Consider the following 15,829-nt stretch of genomic DNA (forward strand, 5'->3'; position numbering starts at 1 on the left):
GCTTGTACGTCTGGTGTCAATAAAGAATTATGTTCTCCACTGCAAATGAAGTTAGCAGGGCCTTAACATTTCTGTCCTCTGCATGGGACTTGAACACTACAACCTTCAGCAGAATACGCCCCATGAACTATCTTCGCTCTTGCATTTTAAAGGGAGTGTGGTACACAGACTGCAGCAAGCACAATTCATTAAATCACAGATCAAGGTCACGATAATTCAAAGTAGCAGAACCACTAGTTCCTTCTCCTTGGTGCCTTATAATGTCTTGGTGAACCGGGCTTCATCCCTGCTTGGCAAATGCCTAAAGGCAAGGCTGCCCATTTTCGATTTAAAGTGATGATCACTAGACATGTTGAGCACCTTTCTTTCAGAGTTTCCATTCATAGCTGCAGAAGAGAACTACAGTGAGCACAAGGCTCAGGAACCAAGACGCATTGCTGTTTTGTTTGGCAATGGCGGAATTGCTTTGAAGCGCAACATGCAGCAAACTTTTGGGACAGAAGTCTGCGCCAAAGGAACCCACTTTGAAGCTAGCCTCTGTCCTGGCAGCATTGTTCTGAAGGTTATTGTCCAAATTCAAGGGAGGTATGCAGGCAGCACGGTCAAGAAGAAACCAGCTTTGCGGAGCAGCAGTTGGTCTGCATTAGAAGCAAAGGAGGCAATACATTTTGGGCTCTGAAGCTGCTACCATGTCGTCATCCCCCCCTCCCAGAAGAAAAGAATTTTGTGATTTGAATAAATTGTGCAAATGGAGACAGTGGGATCCTCACATTCTCCTTATTCCCTTGCAGTGGAAAGTAGGCTTATGATAACTACAAGTCCCTTGTGCTACTCAAAGCCTCTTACGTCCCCCAGCCTCTGGCACAGTGGCCTAACCATATTTACACAGAAGTAAGTCCCACCAAGTTCAACAGTAATTACTTCCAAGTAAGCATGAATAAGATTGCTCATCTTATTGGCGAAGGCTGCAAACAGCAGCAACTGACGTGAGACTGCCAGGCAGTCCAGGTGCCAATATCACAGAAGTATTTCTGAAATACGCTTTAGTTAGCTTCCCTGTATCCGCAAATCCAGATTTTATGGTAGGTATATACAGCCAACTTGACCCCAAATCACCTTCAAACAGAGCACGGGATTTGACGCCAGGGCTCTCCCAGCTGAAATCACAGTCCCTCTTCTATGCAACCGATCCTCGTGTAAACGTGAGAGTTCAGGCTGGTTCTTCCTGAACGTGTGTAGACAGAGAAATTTGTGCGCTAGCCCTTGTGCCAGGCTGGTCACTTTGCCAGACTTGGATGCAAGGGCAGGTTCCTTGGATAGAAATATAAAACATTCCTGCCAGCCCACCCAAATGTACCTCCATTAAATTCAGATATAACAAGGGCAGCCATGTAGGAAGGTGGCGTTCTAAAGTGACTGTTTTTCATGAATATAGCACAGGACATGCTTAGCAGAGCAGGTTAGAAGCGTGCTATTGTTAATGACTTCCTCTCGGAGCGGCTTCCTCACTAGCGCTTATTGCCTTTTATTATTACTAAAGGAACTATTTGCTCAGAGAAGCATTCTGGAAATACAGGTCTTAGAAATGCGAGCCTTTCTTCCCTGAGGACTCTGAAAAGATCACTGCCTTGTGTATGCATTCCATAGAGCAAGCCTGTTTGTTCTTACAGGACAACAGCAGAAACTGGGATAAAGAGCAAGTAAATAGTTTCAGCGGCTCAGAAAGGCAGAAGGAGGATGTTCTTTGGAAACAAGCCCCCTTCGGTCGGTAAAAGCTGGCAATTTTGGGAGCAGGGAAGGAAAGACCACCTTTACAAATGAAAGATTTGGGGAGAGTTGCCGAGGGAACATCTTAGCAAAGGACACCAACTGTACAGTCAAATCTATACAGTTCGGGCGATCGCAGCGTAACTGCACGGAGCCAATTGGTATGCAAAACCAATGGCGAAGAAGAAGCCTTTGGACTGACTCGCGGGAGCTGCCTCCAAAACCGGGTTGCTAGCTCAGCACAGGAAGTGGGTGGTTGTTTCCAGAGCCATTACAATGATAGCAACGCAGTAGATTTGGGATAGAAGCCCAAACTATTCTTGCATTTTTTGGAGGAAAAGCGAAGCCATGAAACCCGTGGTCAGAGAAAAAAGGAAGCCATCCATTGTACAATGGGCAACACCTAGCAGCCTCAACAGGAGATTGCTCAGGTGTCTATGCCACAGCAGGCTCCCCCCCCCCCAACTTTAAGGAGAAAGAAGGGGTCATGTTTCCAATGGTCCACATGCCTCCCGCTACCCAAACGTGGCAGGCTTCTAGCCATGACCCCATCACTGGTCCAGGGATCCTGATTCTGAAGAGGAAAGCTCAGAGTGCAAGGACTTGTAACACAGGTAAGCCAAGCCTCTGTTACAAAGCCAACTTCAAGCCCCACCCCTCCAAGGGCAGGTATAGCAGATCTACACCTCACATTGGAGCAAGTGGGGTGGTCTGGCTGCTCAAGGGGCACAAACAAAGCAAGGCCCAAGGTTCATCCACCTACTTTATTTCCCTCAACCTGCCGTTTTAACCTATCTTCCTCCTTCCGCTGAGCAGAGCGCCAGAGGGATCTGTGAAAAACATAGTGATCACTCTCACCCCATGTTATGCAACGTGACATCTTCATAAAAGCAGGCACACAAACACTCTGGCGCCTGAAACTTGGAAGCAACAGGGCCTGGAATACCCCAGGCCCACATCGCAGGGCTCAACCCCCAGCAGTCGTGTGTTTGTGTCCACACCGCTTGTGCAAAATGTGCGTCTAAACGTAGATAAACTTTTCCAGCTCAAAACAGGGTACCGAGTTTACAGCAAAATAGGCAACACAAATGGATGTCTGCAGCGGGGAAAAGTGCAGGGTGGGGTTTTGGGAGACCCACAATGGTGGTCATTGGAACAGGAGGCAATTTCAGGAACAGCTGCTGGGCAGGCGTGGTTGGTCTCAACTTGCAGCTTTCAACGGGGCCAAGACTCTGCAAGACTCCGAATACACATCCCAACTGAGCACCTTCCCACAAGCCAGCTGGAGACAGTGGCATGCTAATCACTCCCCACAGGTGGCGCTTCATCACAAGTGGGCTGCACAAGGCATAGTCACTCTCCCTGTGTGGAAATATTTGGTGGAAGAGGGACCAGGTGGAAGTCCTGTCCTCAAAGCAGCAGCCCCCAGCCTGATAATGCTATATTACATTCCCACAATGCAAAGCAGAAAGCAGCTATGGTGCTGTGGCGAGCGCTGGCAGGCTCGTGCAACCCATTAGCTCAATAATCCCAAAGATGCCGTTGGCACGGCATTTCAAAAGGCCGCAACCAAGACACCTACCTCTGGGTTTTAGGTGACGTTTCAAGAGGGTTGGACATGGGTTTTAATGAAACAGGTGGACACAGGAATCTGAAATTCTGCAAAGCTCTGGTTGCACTCCCCACAAGAAAGTAATTCTGCCTCCTTTCTCTCTTCCCCCCACCGCAAATGTGCACCCATTTGGAGTGTGTCTTCTAACATTTCTAAAACTATTCCGGCTCCAAGAGGGCCATATCTCCCCCTTGGCCCTTTATTTGGCACACATCTTTTGCTACTCTGCACTCTGCTATCAACCGAAAGGAAGACACGGGGCAGCTGGCTGGATGCTAATCTCCCTTAGATAGCCTAGTGATGAACAGAGATTATGGTACTGTTTGGGCAAGGAAGAAGAATCCCAGCCTGATGTTTCAGCACAAGTACGATGTTTTGCACAGCCTCAAAGAAAGCAGCAACTGTAGAGCACCCTCTATCTACCAGCACCCTCAGTAACAGACACCAGCCACTCTGCACTGCTTGCCTGCTCCCCTCCGCCATGCCTGCATTTCCGCAACTGCACTCCAAACCAACGTTCAACCAGCAGAGTCTTGCAAATCCAACCGCTAACAGCTAAGGAGACTGCCAGACAAAAAGTACAGCCTCTCCACGCTTATTCTCTATTGTCAAGGGGCAGTCCAGGTCAGGGCTTTCTTCCTTTCCTTTCCTTTTTTAAACAAGTGATTCAGGAGGCACAATTTCCAATGGGCCCTTCACTAGGCACAGAAAGAAAGCACACGATCACATGCTATGAGCTTCCACTGCCCCGTTCCCCAGAGAAACAGGGTTCGGCACTGTCCTCAGCCTAAGACAAGCCATGCTGGCACATACAAAATAGGTGGAGAATGGGATGGGAGACAATCCACAGACTGGGGGATTAAGGGGGAAGGGAGGAGAAGGGCTTCAAAGAAAGTCCTACAAAACAAAATATGTATGTATGACCCAGCATAAGAGCATGACTAGGCAAAACAGACAGTTAAGAGGTTGCTCCGGAGGTAACATGACCACCTGGCCCTTTCCTTAGGAAAAAGTCTCTCTTCATCACACCAGGCCCAGTGGATAAATTAAGACAGGATGCCAGGAGAAACCAAATAAATAGATAAAAACAGAGGGGCTGAGGAAGCCATGAGTGCACACCCCAGCGCAGTGTCCGCGTGGCCACCAAAGCAGCAGGGAGCCTTTCACGTCTGGTGGATCTCGTGGAACATGAGCTCTCGGGGAATGCGGGTCTCGGGACCGTAGTTCTTTGCCGCCCGGCGTTCAAAAGCAGCGACCATCTGCTTGACCACCTCGTCGAAGAAAACGGTAGCCAGCTGCGAGTGCAGCAGGGAGCGGAACTCGAAGGAAATCTGGGGAGAGGGGAAGAGCATTAGTCTGCCATCTCATAGCTCTTTCAAAGCTGGGGGGGTGGGGTGCAGGGATGGGCAGCCGGGGCTCTCTTCAACAAGCAGGAAATGTTGCGTTCTAGTACTGTGAATAAGGGGCGCGGGTGGCGCTGTGGTCTAAACCACAGAGCCTAGGGCTTGCCGATCAGAAGGTCGGCAGTTCGAATCCCCACGACGGGGTGAGCTCCCGTTGCTCGGTCCCTGCTCCTGCCCACCTAGCAGTTCAAAAGCACACCAGTGCAAGTAGATAAAAAGGTACCACTGCGGCGGGAAGGTAAACAGCATTTCCGTGCACTGCTCTGCTTCGCCTGAAGCGGCTTAGTCATGCTGGCCACATGACCCGGAAGCTGTCTGCGGACAAACGCCGGCTCCCTCGGCCTATAGAGCGAGATGAGCGCGCAACCCCAGAGTCGTCTGCGACGGGACCTAACTCTCAGGGGTACCTTTACCTTTTAGTACTGTGAATATATGAGGAAGGGCGGGGCGGGGGGGGGATCTTCCTGTGACAGATATGAAAAGCCCTGCTCTGTAAAGTGCCCTGCAGCTGATATTCCCAAAGGGTTTGCAACTCCCCAAGTGCAGCAGGCGTGATTGGCAGAGATCATTTTGTTCCTGGGCACATCAGCAGATAATGGCGAGAGCAAGGTGCGAGAAACCTGCAGCTCTGCAGACCCAGCCAGCACAGCCAGTGGTCAAGGATGACAAATGAGCTGCAATGCAGCAGCATCTCGAAAGCCACAGGCTTCCCATCCCTCGTTTACATTAAGCCGCCTGTTAAGAAACAGTATTCCCAGGATGGTGAAAGTATCCTCCAACATGTGCAGCCATTATCTGGCTATTATTGCTGGCAAGAGATGGGAGCTCACACCTGGACTTCTGCCCAGCCCACCTTTCCACTCATAGATGAGGAAAAATCCTACAAGACACAACTGACATCCTAGTGGGACCTGTAAGGTTGTTCAAGGACAGCATCACCCCACAGAAACCTTGCCAGTCTCTCTAAGATGCCAGTGCCATCTTGTAGACCCTGTCTCAGACAGGGGGAGGGGAGGGGAGGAAGGCAGATAGTGTGTGTGTGGAATGACAGAGAGGAGTAGAATTCCTCATCTGCCCCCATTTCTCTCATCTTCTGATAACCTAAGGAGCTTCTCCGAGATGGAGCTGTCCTCCAGAATCTATCCTGGCTATTCTAAGACAACAGCACCATTTTAGAGACGCAACAGAAAAGAAACAAGGAGCCAACGCTGCATTGCAAGGTTGGAGGAAGAGTATGAGATTTGTGCAATCCCACATTTGACCCTTAAGGAAGGCACTGTGCCCTGCCTCATTATCGTCATTCAAAAATAGGATATTACTTCATTAGTCCTTAAGCATCACAAAATTAGACGACCACATGAAGAGGCGCAGAGTGAGCTTGTCACACAGCTGGGATTATTTAGAGCAGGCATCCCCAAACTCGGTCCTCCAGATGTTTTGGAACTATAACTCCCATCATCCCTAGCTAACAGGACCAGTGGTCAGGGATGATGGGCATTGTAGTCCCAAAACAGCTAGAGGGCCAAGTTTGGGGATGCCTGATTTAGAGGCAGCAGCAATGGTGGTGGTGCTGAGGAACAGACCCATCTCTGCCTTGTGGAACGCACAAGAAGATTGAGAGGAGAAGAGGAGGTTAAGTATCCCATAGCAAGTGTTCACACCTCCACAGAAGGTCACACTTTAGGATCAAAAACTTCCTCACACTCATTAAGAAGTCAGGAGTTTTGGCTCCCACCTGCTCTCTAAGAGACAAAAAGGGAACCCAAGAGACACAACACTCGAGCTCTGGCCCTTCTGTACACACAGTTTCTGCTCATGAAAAGAACATTTGCTTCCTTGGCTGGCTAATGCTTGGGCTTCATCACAGGCAAGCACTTTTCTTTCCTGTTTCAAAGGAATAAGCCCACCCCTTGCTGGCACAGACCGATGAATCCTTTGTGGAACAGGAGCCGAGCTGCCTGAGAACACTTTTATAGCCATGTGTGCTTACCGAGAAGTCCACTGTACAAGTGCGGGGGTAGCCAGGAATGCCAGGGCTGAAACGCCAGCTGGTCTCCAGGTGGTTGAAGAGTTTCCCATCAGTGCAGACCGCCTGGGATAAAGGACAGAGGTGAGATCAGAGAATGATTTTGCTAGCAACGTCCATGCCCACCCAGATAAGCTAGAACAAGAGTGTCTGTCCCTGGTTCTGACTGCAGCTCTGGAGCTGATGCTCACCTGCGACCCATCAGACTGCATCAGGCGTGCCATCAGTCAGCATTAGGATAAGACCTCTTTCCTAAGCACTCTAATCTTTTGAAATTTCTACATGGCGAGTTGTTGGAATCAGTGCTCCTGATTATACAATGTACTGTATAATGGAAGAGATTTTAGCCAATGGAAGAGATTTCAGCCTGGATAGCACAGAAATGTGCAGCTACATTGGCTCCCAGTACATTTCCGAGAACAATTCAAAGTGTTGGTGCTGACCTTTAAAGCCCTAAATGGCCTTGGCCCAGTATACCTGAAGGAGCATCTCCACCCCCATCATTCAGCCCAGACACTGAGGTCCAGCACCAAGGGCCTTCTGGCGGTTCCCTCACTGCAAGAAGTGAGGTTACAGGGAACCAGGCAGAGGGCCTTCTTGGTAGTGGTGCCCGCCCTGTGGAATGCTCTCCCATCAGATGTCAAGGAAATAAACAACTATCTGACTTTTAGAACACATCTGAAGGCAGCCCTGTTTAGAGAAGTTTTTAATGTTTGATGTTTTATCGTGTTTTTAATATTCTGTTGGGAGCCACCCAGAGTGGCTGGGGAAACCCAGCCAGATGGGTGGGGTATAAATAATAAATGATGATGATGATGGTGATGATAGCTCACCTTTACTAGATGGGGCCGCACCAGTGTTACAATGGATGTGTAACGTTCCACAACAGGAGGAAACCCGACTTCCAGCTGGGCCTTCACGTGGCCTGTCCTCTTAGAGACCACAACTGATTTCTTGCACCAGGGAACAAATTCCTTATATTCATCCACATTGGACACAACTTCATAGATCTCCTGCATGGAGTAACTGCAAGAAAGGATAGAGTTAATTCAGGAGCCCCTCAGAGCTGTTATAACACTGACAACCTGATGGTGACAGTACACAATGTACATAACAGGGAACAGGTAAGCCATTATTTAGTTGAGCTGGCCAATGAGTTTATTGAGAAGAGGGTATGCAAGTGGGAGATGGCTGAAATCACAACTGGGTTTGCACGTATGCAGAATATTGGAACCTGGCTCTGAGTTCAGAGCTTGACAGTCATGCTCAAAGCATGTCAAAGGTTAGAGAACTTCCAAGGCAGCACTGCCTCCCTCTTCCTCAAGCCCAGGACTTTGGGGGCTTTTGGGTGGTGGGACATATGATGCATTTTATCTGCTGCAGTCACAAGGTGAGGGAGTTTGGTACTTAATTTGTTCTTATTTATCCAAGGCACCTCTATGCCCTACGCTTTATTATCAGAACAAATACTTCATTCTTGGGGTTGATTTGTCCAATACAGAGCAAAGAAGAAAAGTCCTCAAACAGAAGTTATGGGTTAAACCCAGCACAATTGACACCTTGATTCTAAACAGACTGACTGAGAGCTACTTCTAGGCAAGTGTGGCTATGGCCACAGTTTGAGTGGCTTCCTCAGATTCAAACACAGAACTAGGAATGGACCCTTTGCCTTTGCAGTCCTATGCCACTGCCTACGCTGCTGGACAATCTTTATGTCCAACATTTGGGGCTTCTTAGTTTTATAAAAAGCAGTGCATGGGACGTGAGATGTTTATAAAATTCTGAATGGTGTTGAGGAAGCAAGTTTTCTCCCTCTTTCATACTGTTAGAATGCGATACCATCCAATGAAGATGAATGACGGGAGAATCGGGACGGACAAAAGGAAAGACTTCACAACGCTCACAAAATGTAGGGAGGGTCCCCAACTTGGACGGCTTCAAAAGGCATTTAGACAAATTCACAGAAGATTAGGAGATTCATGGCAGCTAGTGATGATGGCTGGCTACATATATATAAATATACACTACTGCCTGGATCAGAGGCACCATAACCAGTTGCTTGGAAACAATTAGAGGAGAGGCTATTGCCTCCCAATGCCCTGTGGGCTTCCCAGAAGCATCTGGTTGGCCAATGTGGGAAGCAGATGCTGGACTAGAAGGCAAGGTGCAGTTTTGTTCTAAACCCAAATACAGCTCATTCATCCTCCTGTGAAGCAAGTCCGCTCACCCAAGGATCCTCCTTTCCGAATATTCCTTCCGTTTGTTGGTGAAAGGCCCTGAAAAGTTGATAAATGTCCGGCTGTGCTGAGCATTAAGATCCCAATCGGCACTGCTGACAGCTTGGGGGGCACGGATCATCAGAATCCCACAGGACGGCAGGTACCTGGAACTGAAAAATCCTCAGGATTAGCTGCACTCAACAGTCAGGAGATTCACTACACCTTCATGAAGATTAATTCCAAAGGGACACTCTTCAATGCCCAGCAGAAAGCAAAACAGGAGCATTAATCTGAGAGTTTCCTCATAGGTAAGTTACAAGGAAGCATGACCAAAAACCGCCTTTTGAAGTTGTGTTCTTAGGGAATAATTTCCTAAATTTCCTAAAACTTAGGGAAGTTTTTAATGTTTGATGTTTTATTGCATTTTTAATATTTTGTTGGAAGTGGGGTATAAATAATTTATTATTATTAATTATTATTATTATTATTATTATTATTATTATTATTATTATTAAATTTGAAAAATACCACCATGTCTAGAAATAATGAGCACAGTACACAAGCCTGATTTTAGAACCATTTAATTTTCAAAGACAAAGGCCCCTGCTAATCTAGAGGCTCCTATATTAATGCTACCCCCCAAAAAAAAATCCTTGAGCATTCTCTACGTTTGTGAGACTGAGTTTTCAGAGCCAAGACAATGCACATCCAATCTCCAAGCAGTATGTACAGGCTTAAACTACCACCCACCATCGTATTTGAAGCAACTTGCAAACCTGCACCATGCTGAATTTGAGAAATATGCAAGGAAATAAAGGAATATAACTTACTATATGGCTTATCACCCACACTGACAAACTGAGGTAAGGTCCAAGGAAAGCCTGCTTGCTCCCCAACATCAAAGTAATAAACAGGGTCTTTTCTGTGTTCCCCAAGAACTCCAAGGTTGGACAGAAGGACAGCACATAGTTGTGTATGTCATAAAGACAAAAATACCTCCTTTTGCCTGTTCCTGCTTTCAAATGGGCTTCAAGCAGGCATTTTACTTAGTCAGCTGGGAGTATGACAGCAGTTGGGATGCTGTTATGTTTGATCTACAGCAGAGATTTTCAACCTTTTTGGGTCCACGGCTCCCTTGACCAACTACATTCTTTCTGAGGCACCCCTGTGGGCTCAGAAGCCCAGTTATGTCACCCCTTGCCTGCAGAGCTAACAGCTCCTCACCCCTTTTTCAAACACCCTCCCTTGTGGAGGGTTCCTTCAGCCTCCTCTCCTCTTCCCACTCCTTGGGTCTCCTCTGGGCAGCCGCAGCTGCCACCCCTGGTCTCTGACCTGTCCTCCCTGCCCCAAAGAGAGATTCCTCCTCACACTGCCCCACAGGGACCTGGGAAGCACCCCCTGGCCAGCCCCAGAGGCACCTTTCACCTGGGGAGCTTGTAGCCAGGGCTGCTGCAACAAACAGCTGTGCAAACCTTTGGGAGGCAGAGATGCGAGGGAAGGGAAGGGAAGAGGAACAGAAGCCAGTGTTGCCCGCGGCATCCCTGACCATTATTCAAGGCACCCTGGTTGAAAATCATTGATCTACAGTGTTAAGAGATATGGGGGGAGGTTCTCACCAGTTCATCCCACAGATGGCCCTACAATGGGGCCCTACAACAACCTCACCTGAGGTTGTTGCCTCAGGTGAAGTATTTTGGATACTATTAAGGGCAGCAGAGTTGAAAATGACAGATTAGACTCATGTGGCAAAGCTCAAAGACATGAACAGGAGCTGCCAGGAGTACTTCTGTAACCTTGCACAGCTCCTGTTCATTTCAATGGGGCTTCTGCAGCAACACCTCCCATTGGATTGTGCCTTACATTAGTTAGCAAGGAAGGAGGCACCACTTGGGTGCATAGACAAGGCAGTATGTGTCTTAGGCTGGCCCTGTCTGATCTCTCATCTTGCTTTTGGGTCACAAACGCTTTGTTCCAGAGACAGTGTAATGCTTGAACCCTGACTGGGACTGCCAGACATGCCCACAGATAGCAGTGGATGATTTCCTCCTTCACTTCCCACAAGTCTTGCTCAAAATTACATGAAAGGAAACATCAGACAGGGTTACACAAGCCCTCTGCGCTACCTTGTGCCCTGGCCAGCTTCCATCTCTCACATGGATACTGGCTGGCTGGCTTATCTTACGCAATATTGACTCTAAGCCCTCCCACTGGATCAGCTGAACTGCCTTGTCAACCAATAAATGCTCAGAGTGCCAAGCGGAAAGTCTATTCAGGGAAGGAGGAATTTCCATACCAGAGGGGAAAGAAACGAGTACACTTTGCATGAACGGACAAAGCTACAGGCTGCTCACAGTCATGACCTCAGGGGACTGAAGAAATGGACCTGTATGGTTTCTGGAGCACCCCACTACAGGCTAAGGGGATGAGTGTTATGACTAGGGCTGGGCACACACATCATGATTCACAATACATTGCCAGGTCAAAAACTATGAAACCGTTATTACGATATGGACTTCAAACCAGGTTTTGGACAATATATCAATATACCGCCCAGCGCTATGCTTGACCCAATTTCATCATGCTCTGTGCCTTTATGGCACAAGTCAGCAGGAGTTTAGTTTCCTTAAAGCCTTTTCTGTAAATGAGAAGAAAGTAAATAAGTAATTGGTGTGCTAGTCCTTTGCTGAACCAGCAATTACTCTTCACAAGGGCAAGTGCTTTCAGAGAACTTGCGGCACGCGTTGTGAAGGTGGGAAAAGGTCTGAGAAGCAGGAAATGGATCCAGCAACATGTTGCAAGATCAAGGGTCTATGCTTCATAGGCACATCAGCCTAAAAGGATCGCCCATTTGACATCGAACAGTGCAGCATACTCGGGGACACTCTAGAAAAAAACAAGGACCAGTTACAGTAATAGCTGCCCAGCAGGTTAGCTGGGACATTTATTTTGGAGTGCTGCCAAGCAAGTGCTTATGAATAGGACTGTTACGTAAGAAAGTTAAAGCACAGGAAATCCAACATGCCACTGGTGAAACCAGGTGCTTTTAATCTGGGATGACAGAGCACACAGTAGGTTAACCCTCACAAAGCCCTTCAAAGCCCATCAACTTACTCCCCATAAAGAAACTGAGGAATGGCAACTCACATACCACCACCACTTGCGGGTGCACAAACTTGTATGTTCTCTGGTCTCAAGCCATGCCTCACCTCCATATTCTCATTCACATCAAGTACAAACAAAATCTTGCACCAAAAGGCGTTACCATTAGCAACCTGGTAGCAGCCAGTTCCACAGGCTCCAACATCCCCATGCTGGGGGAAGGGCTATAGCTCAGTGGCAGAGCCATCCGCCTTGCGGGCAGAAGGTCCTATGTTCAATCTCCAGGAGATTGTAGGCGATACTGAGCTAGACAGGCCATGGCCAAGACATCTTCCTATCTTTCTTGCTGTGTTCTGTGAAGTCAAACACTGCACATTATGTAAAGACATTATTCTCCACAGTCAGTGGTTGCTAACACAGCAATAGAAAAGCATGACTGTGTACATCTACCTGCAATCTAGACATTGTATGCTTCTGAACAAAAATAGGGCTAATGCAGAAGCCAAGAAAAGCAGTCCTATTGAAGGATGTTCAAAAGCCAGGTGCATCTTGAAATCTGGTCCAAGGGAGCCCAAAGACTGCAGTGGCACCAGCTCTTAACTCTGGATCGCCACCTGTTTGCTAAAGCAACAGGCACTACCAACCTTCTCCAGCTTGAAGGGCAAAGATGTGGCATTATCCTGCCAACTCTATGTTCTAGGATCTTATTTGCTTCACTGCTGCTCAAGCCAACACAGTCCTGGCAAGCTTTGCAAGCCAACAAGTAGCAAACTTCAGCCTAAAGACCATAGATAGCTTACCAGAAGCCATGGGTCTGTAGAGAGTCAACTATTCCCAAGTCAAGTTCTCTCTTTGTTCTCATCTCCAATAAGTGATGCTTACATAAGCTAAAGAGAAAGTTTCCATTAAGCTGCCCTTTTCATGTACCTCTTTGGAGATTACACAGTTGTAAATGCCACCAGCTACCAATATGAAACACACTGTTCTCCACCAATACATGGACACAAGATGAGTGTCTTATTCCAGAGAAATGGATCCAGGAAACCACCAGTCCCTGTGCACTGAGTCACAACTCTGTAAACAAACATGGATTGAAAAGGGGGGGGGAGGACAGAGAAACTCATTTGCTCACCTTAACTGTGAGTACAAAAAGATAAGTAGGGGGGTACTTTACCCATAAGTGACCAAAAGCATAATTGCCACTGGTGGCAGTGTTTAATTCTGGTGACCCTCAGGTGTATTCTGCTAAAGGAACAAGACATTTCTTGGGGGAGGGGGGATGCTACCAGAAACAGAGGGAGGCAAACTAGCACCAGACCGTGTTATTTATTGGCAAACAGCATTAGGGTCATGAGCTGGAAGAATGGGCTTCCTAATAACAGCCCTCCCCCCAAATCACCTGCTGCTTCATCCCTGAAATAAACCCCCTCAATGGACCGCAGTGTGTACGCAACTTTTCCCATGCTCCCTTCAGGGATGCAGCCATTAACCAAATCCCCTCTAACCATTTGGTGGATCAGTTCGCACAGACCTGTTACCCTTCTTCATCTCCCTCTGAGCATGTCTTTGCTACTGACACAACCCTCCCTGACCTCTTTGTCCTCCACCCTCTCACTACCCTTGGCCTTCTAACTCACAATAACTTTATTCACTGACTTTATATACCGCCCTATACCCGGAGGTCTCAGGGCTTGCTAGCACAATATAACCTCCTCCCTTAATATGCGAGCATATAGGTATCTATTTAACCTCCATTTCCCCTTCCAACCCCTCTCCTTTTGGCATTCGCCCCTCTGGTGACCTTCCAAGGGTTGTGCGGCTTATTCAACCCTAAACTCCTCAGTGCTACCCCACTGAATTGAGAGCCAAAGCAGGGGGGCATATACAGCATGGCGGGTGCCCCTTTTATTATTCCCCCCCCCCCAATATGCACCAGCACCTGCCAAAGGCTCCGCCCCCGCCCCCCCCCCCGCTGGGCTCTTGTCCATTTTCGACGCGTTGCCTTTGAACTCTGACGGGAGTGTTTGGGGTTGCCAACTTTCCCCCTTCCTCCTGGCTCCTCTTCCAAGCTGGGGAGGCAGGAAAGCCGAGAGGCGAGTCTTTTTCCTAGTATGGAGAATGAGGCGCTAGAGGGGTTATTTTTTGACGTGGGGGTGCAGCTTCCCCTTTCGAGTCTGTCTGCTGTGTGAGGCAGAGGAGCGCCTGTCGAGGGGGAATGTGGCAACCCTGAATCTGCGCCCAGCCCAGGCTCCTCCTCCCTCCTCCTCTCCCTTTCCTTTGCCCCGCTCACCAGCCGGTCGGGGGCGCTCGCGGCCTCAGCCCTCCCCGCGCTCCCAGTCGCCAGACTTCCCGGAGCCGGCGGGCCGCCATGAAGGGGGCAGCCTGAAGTGGAAGCGCGTCCGGTTCCCCGCCGCCTCAGTTCTGCCAGCTACCAGAGACAGACGCCGGCTCCGGCCTCCGTGAACCCTCACCCCCCTCCGCTTACGTCAGCGCGTCGTCAACGCGTTGCCATACCTCACACTGGCGCGGGGGGGGGGGAGGAGAAGCGGAGCGGGCGCGATGCATGGCGGGAGCCGAAGGCATCATGGGAACCGTAGTTCGCTCTTGCTGCTGCTGCTGCTGCTGCTGCTGCTGCCGGATTAGGCCTCGCGCCTTGCAAGGGTGGTGGGATGGTACCTTAGCGAGGGAATGGAGGCGCCGGGAACAACAGCAACAACAACAACAATTTATTACTTATACCCCGCCCATCTGGCTGGATTTCCCCAGCCACTCTGGGCGGCTTCCAACAAAACACTAAAATACAGTAACCTATTAAACATTAAAAGCTTCCCTACACAGGGCTAAGCAGGGAAAGGTCGCAGCTTTCGGATCAGTGGTAGCCTCACTTTGCAATGCATGGCTGTCAACTTTTCCCTTTTCATGCGAGGAATCCTATTTGGAATAAGGGAATTTCCCTTTATTTTATTTTTTAAAATTTTATTGGAAATTTTATTTACATAACACAAACCCCTCACCCCCCCCAACACAGAAATCCACCCCAAACAGACACAAACATAAACAACAAGCATAAAATACAACAATACTTTTATTTAGGTTGTTTGTGTTGGGAATTTCCCTTTAAAAAAGGAAAACGTTGACAGCTATGTTGCAATGTGAAGTCGTGTTTAGGACGGCCACAAGAGTAAATTGTTGGGATTATTTTTCGAGGTGACAGTGCGCCTCATTGTGGCAAAAGCACAGCCTGCTTCATATAAAAAGCTGAGGAAGTCCCTGGTGACTCTCATGAAAAAGCACAAAAGTCTGTGACAACAGGAGCAAGGATGCTATTATCCCAGAGATGGAAAGAAGATAAAGTCCCTAGCAGAGAAGAATGGCAAATTAAACTGTTGGACTATGCCGAAATAGCAAAATTGACTGGAAAGCTCAGGAACCAAGAAGACCAAAACTTCAGTAAAGAATGGGGAAAATTTTATAATTTATCTTGGAAGACCACTGTAACCAGATGAAAACACTAGCAGGGTTGCAATAACACTTGTAATGTAGCAAGTACTATTGAGTTAATGGTGTTTTATAAAACATGGGCTACTGAAAAAGATGCAGTAGAAAAGATTTAACAATAGGACCCACCTTCCCCTCCAAAGTGGGAAGTCCAGAGATTCCGAGGAATCTCCTAACTGTGGATGTGTGTGGCTGTTTTGTTATA

The 15,829-nt window shown here is 48.2% G+C and overlaps 1 protein-coding gene across 1 annotated transcript; it reads right to left on the reverse strand.

The window, feature by feature from the left end:
• Nucleotides 1-3,466: 3,466 nt before the first annotated feature.
• COQ10A (coenzyme Q10A) lies at nucleotides 3,467-14,610 on the reverse strand. The gene is made up of 5 exons (XM_053374943.1): nucleotides 14,417-14,610; nucleotides 9,036-9,197; nucleotides 7,642-7,834; nucleotides 6,773-6,874; nucleotides 3,467-4,710 (listed from the first exon to the last, which is right to left on the reverse strand). The coding sequence occupies exons 1-5, from the start codon at nucleotides 14,494-14,496 to the stop codon at nucleotides 4,543-4,545; spliced, it is 705 nt and encodes a 234-aa protein (XP_053230918.1). The 5' UTR covers nucleotides 14,497-14,610; the 3' UTR covers nucleotides 3,467-4,542.
• Between the last annotated feature and the right edge of the window lie 1,219 nt (nucleotides 14,611-15,829).

This window comes from Podarcis raffonei, chromosome 2 (genome assembly GCF_027172205.1).
Source record: "Podarcis raffonei isolate rPodRaf1 chromosome 2, rPodRaf1.pri, whole genome shotgun sequence".
NCBI lineage: Eukaryota > Metazoa > Chordata > Lepidosauria > Squamata > Lacertidae > Podarcis > Podarcis raffonei.

Bases quoted from the DNA above. Each gene is read 5' to 3' on its own strand.
- COQ10A (XM_053374943.1), bottom strand. From the start codon at position 14,496: ATGGCGGCCCGCCGGCTCCGGGAAGTCTGGCGACTGGGAGCGCGGGGA. The intron at 7,835-9,035 runs GTGAGCGGACTT...CCTTTCTTGCAG, and splicing joins TCGGAAAGGAGGATCCTTGG to TTACTCCATGCAGGAGATCT. The intron at 4,711-6,772 runs GTAAGCACACAT...CCCTCTCCCCAG, and splicing joins CTTGTACAGTGGACTTCTCG to ATTTCCTTCGAGTTCCGCTC.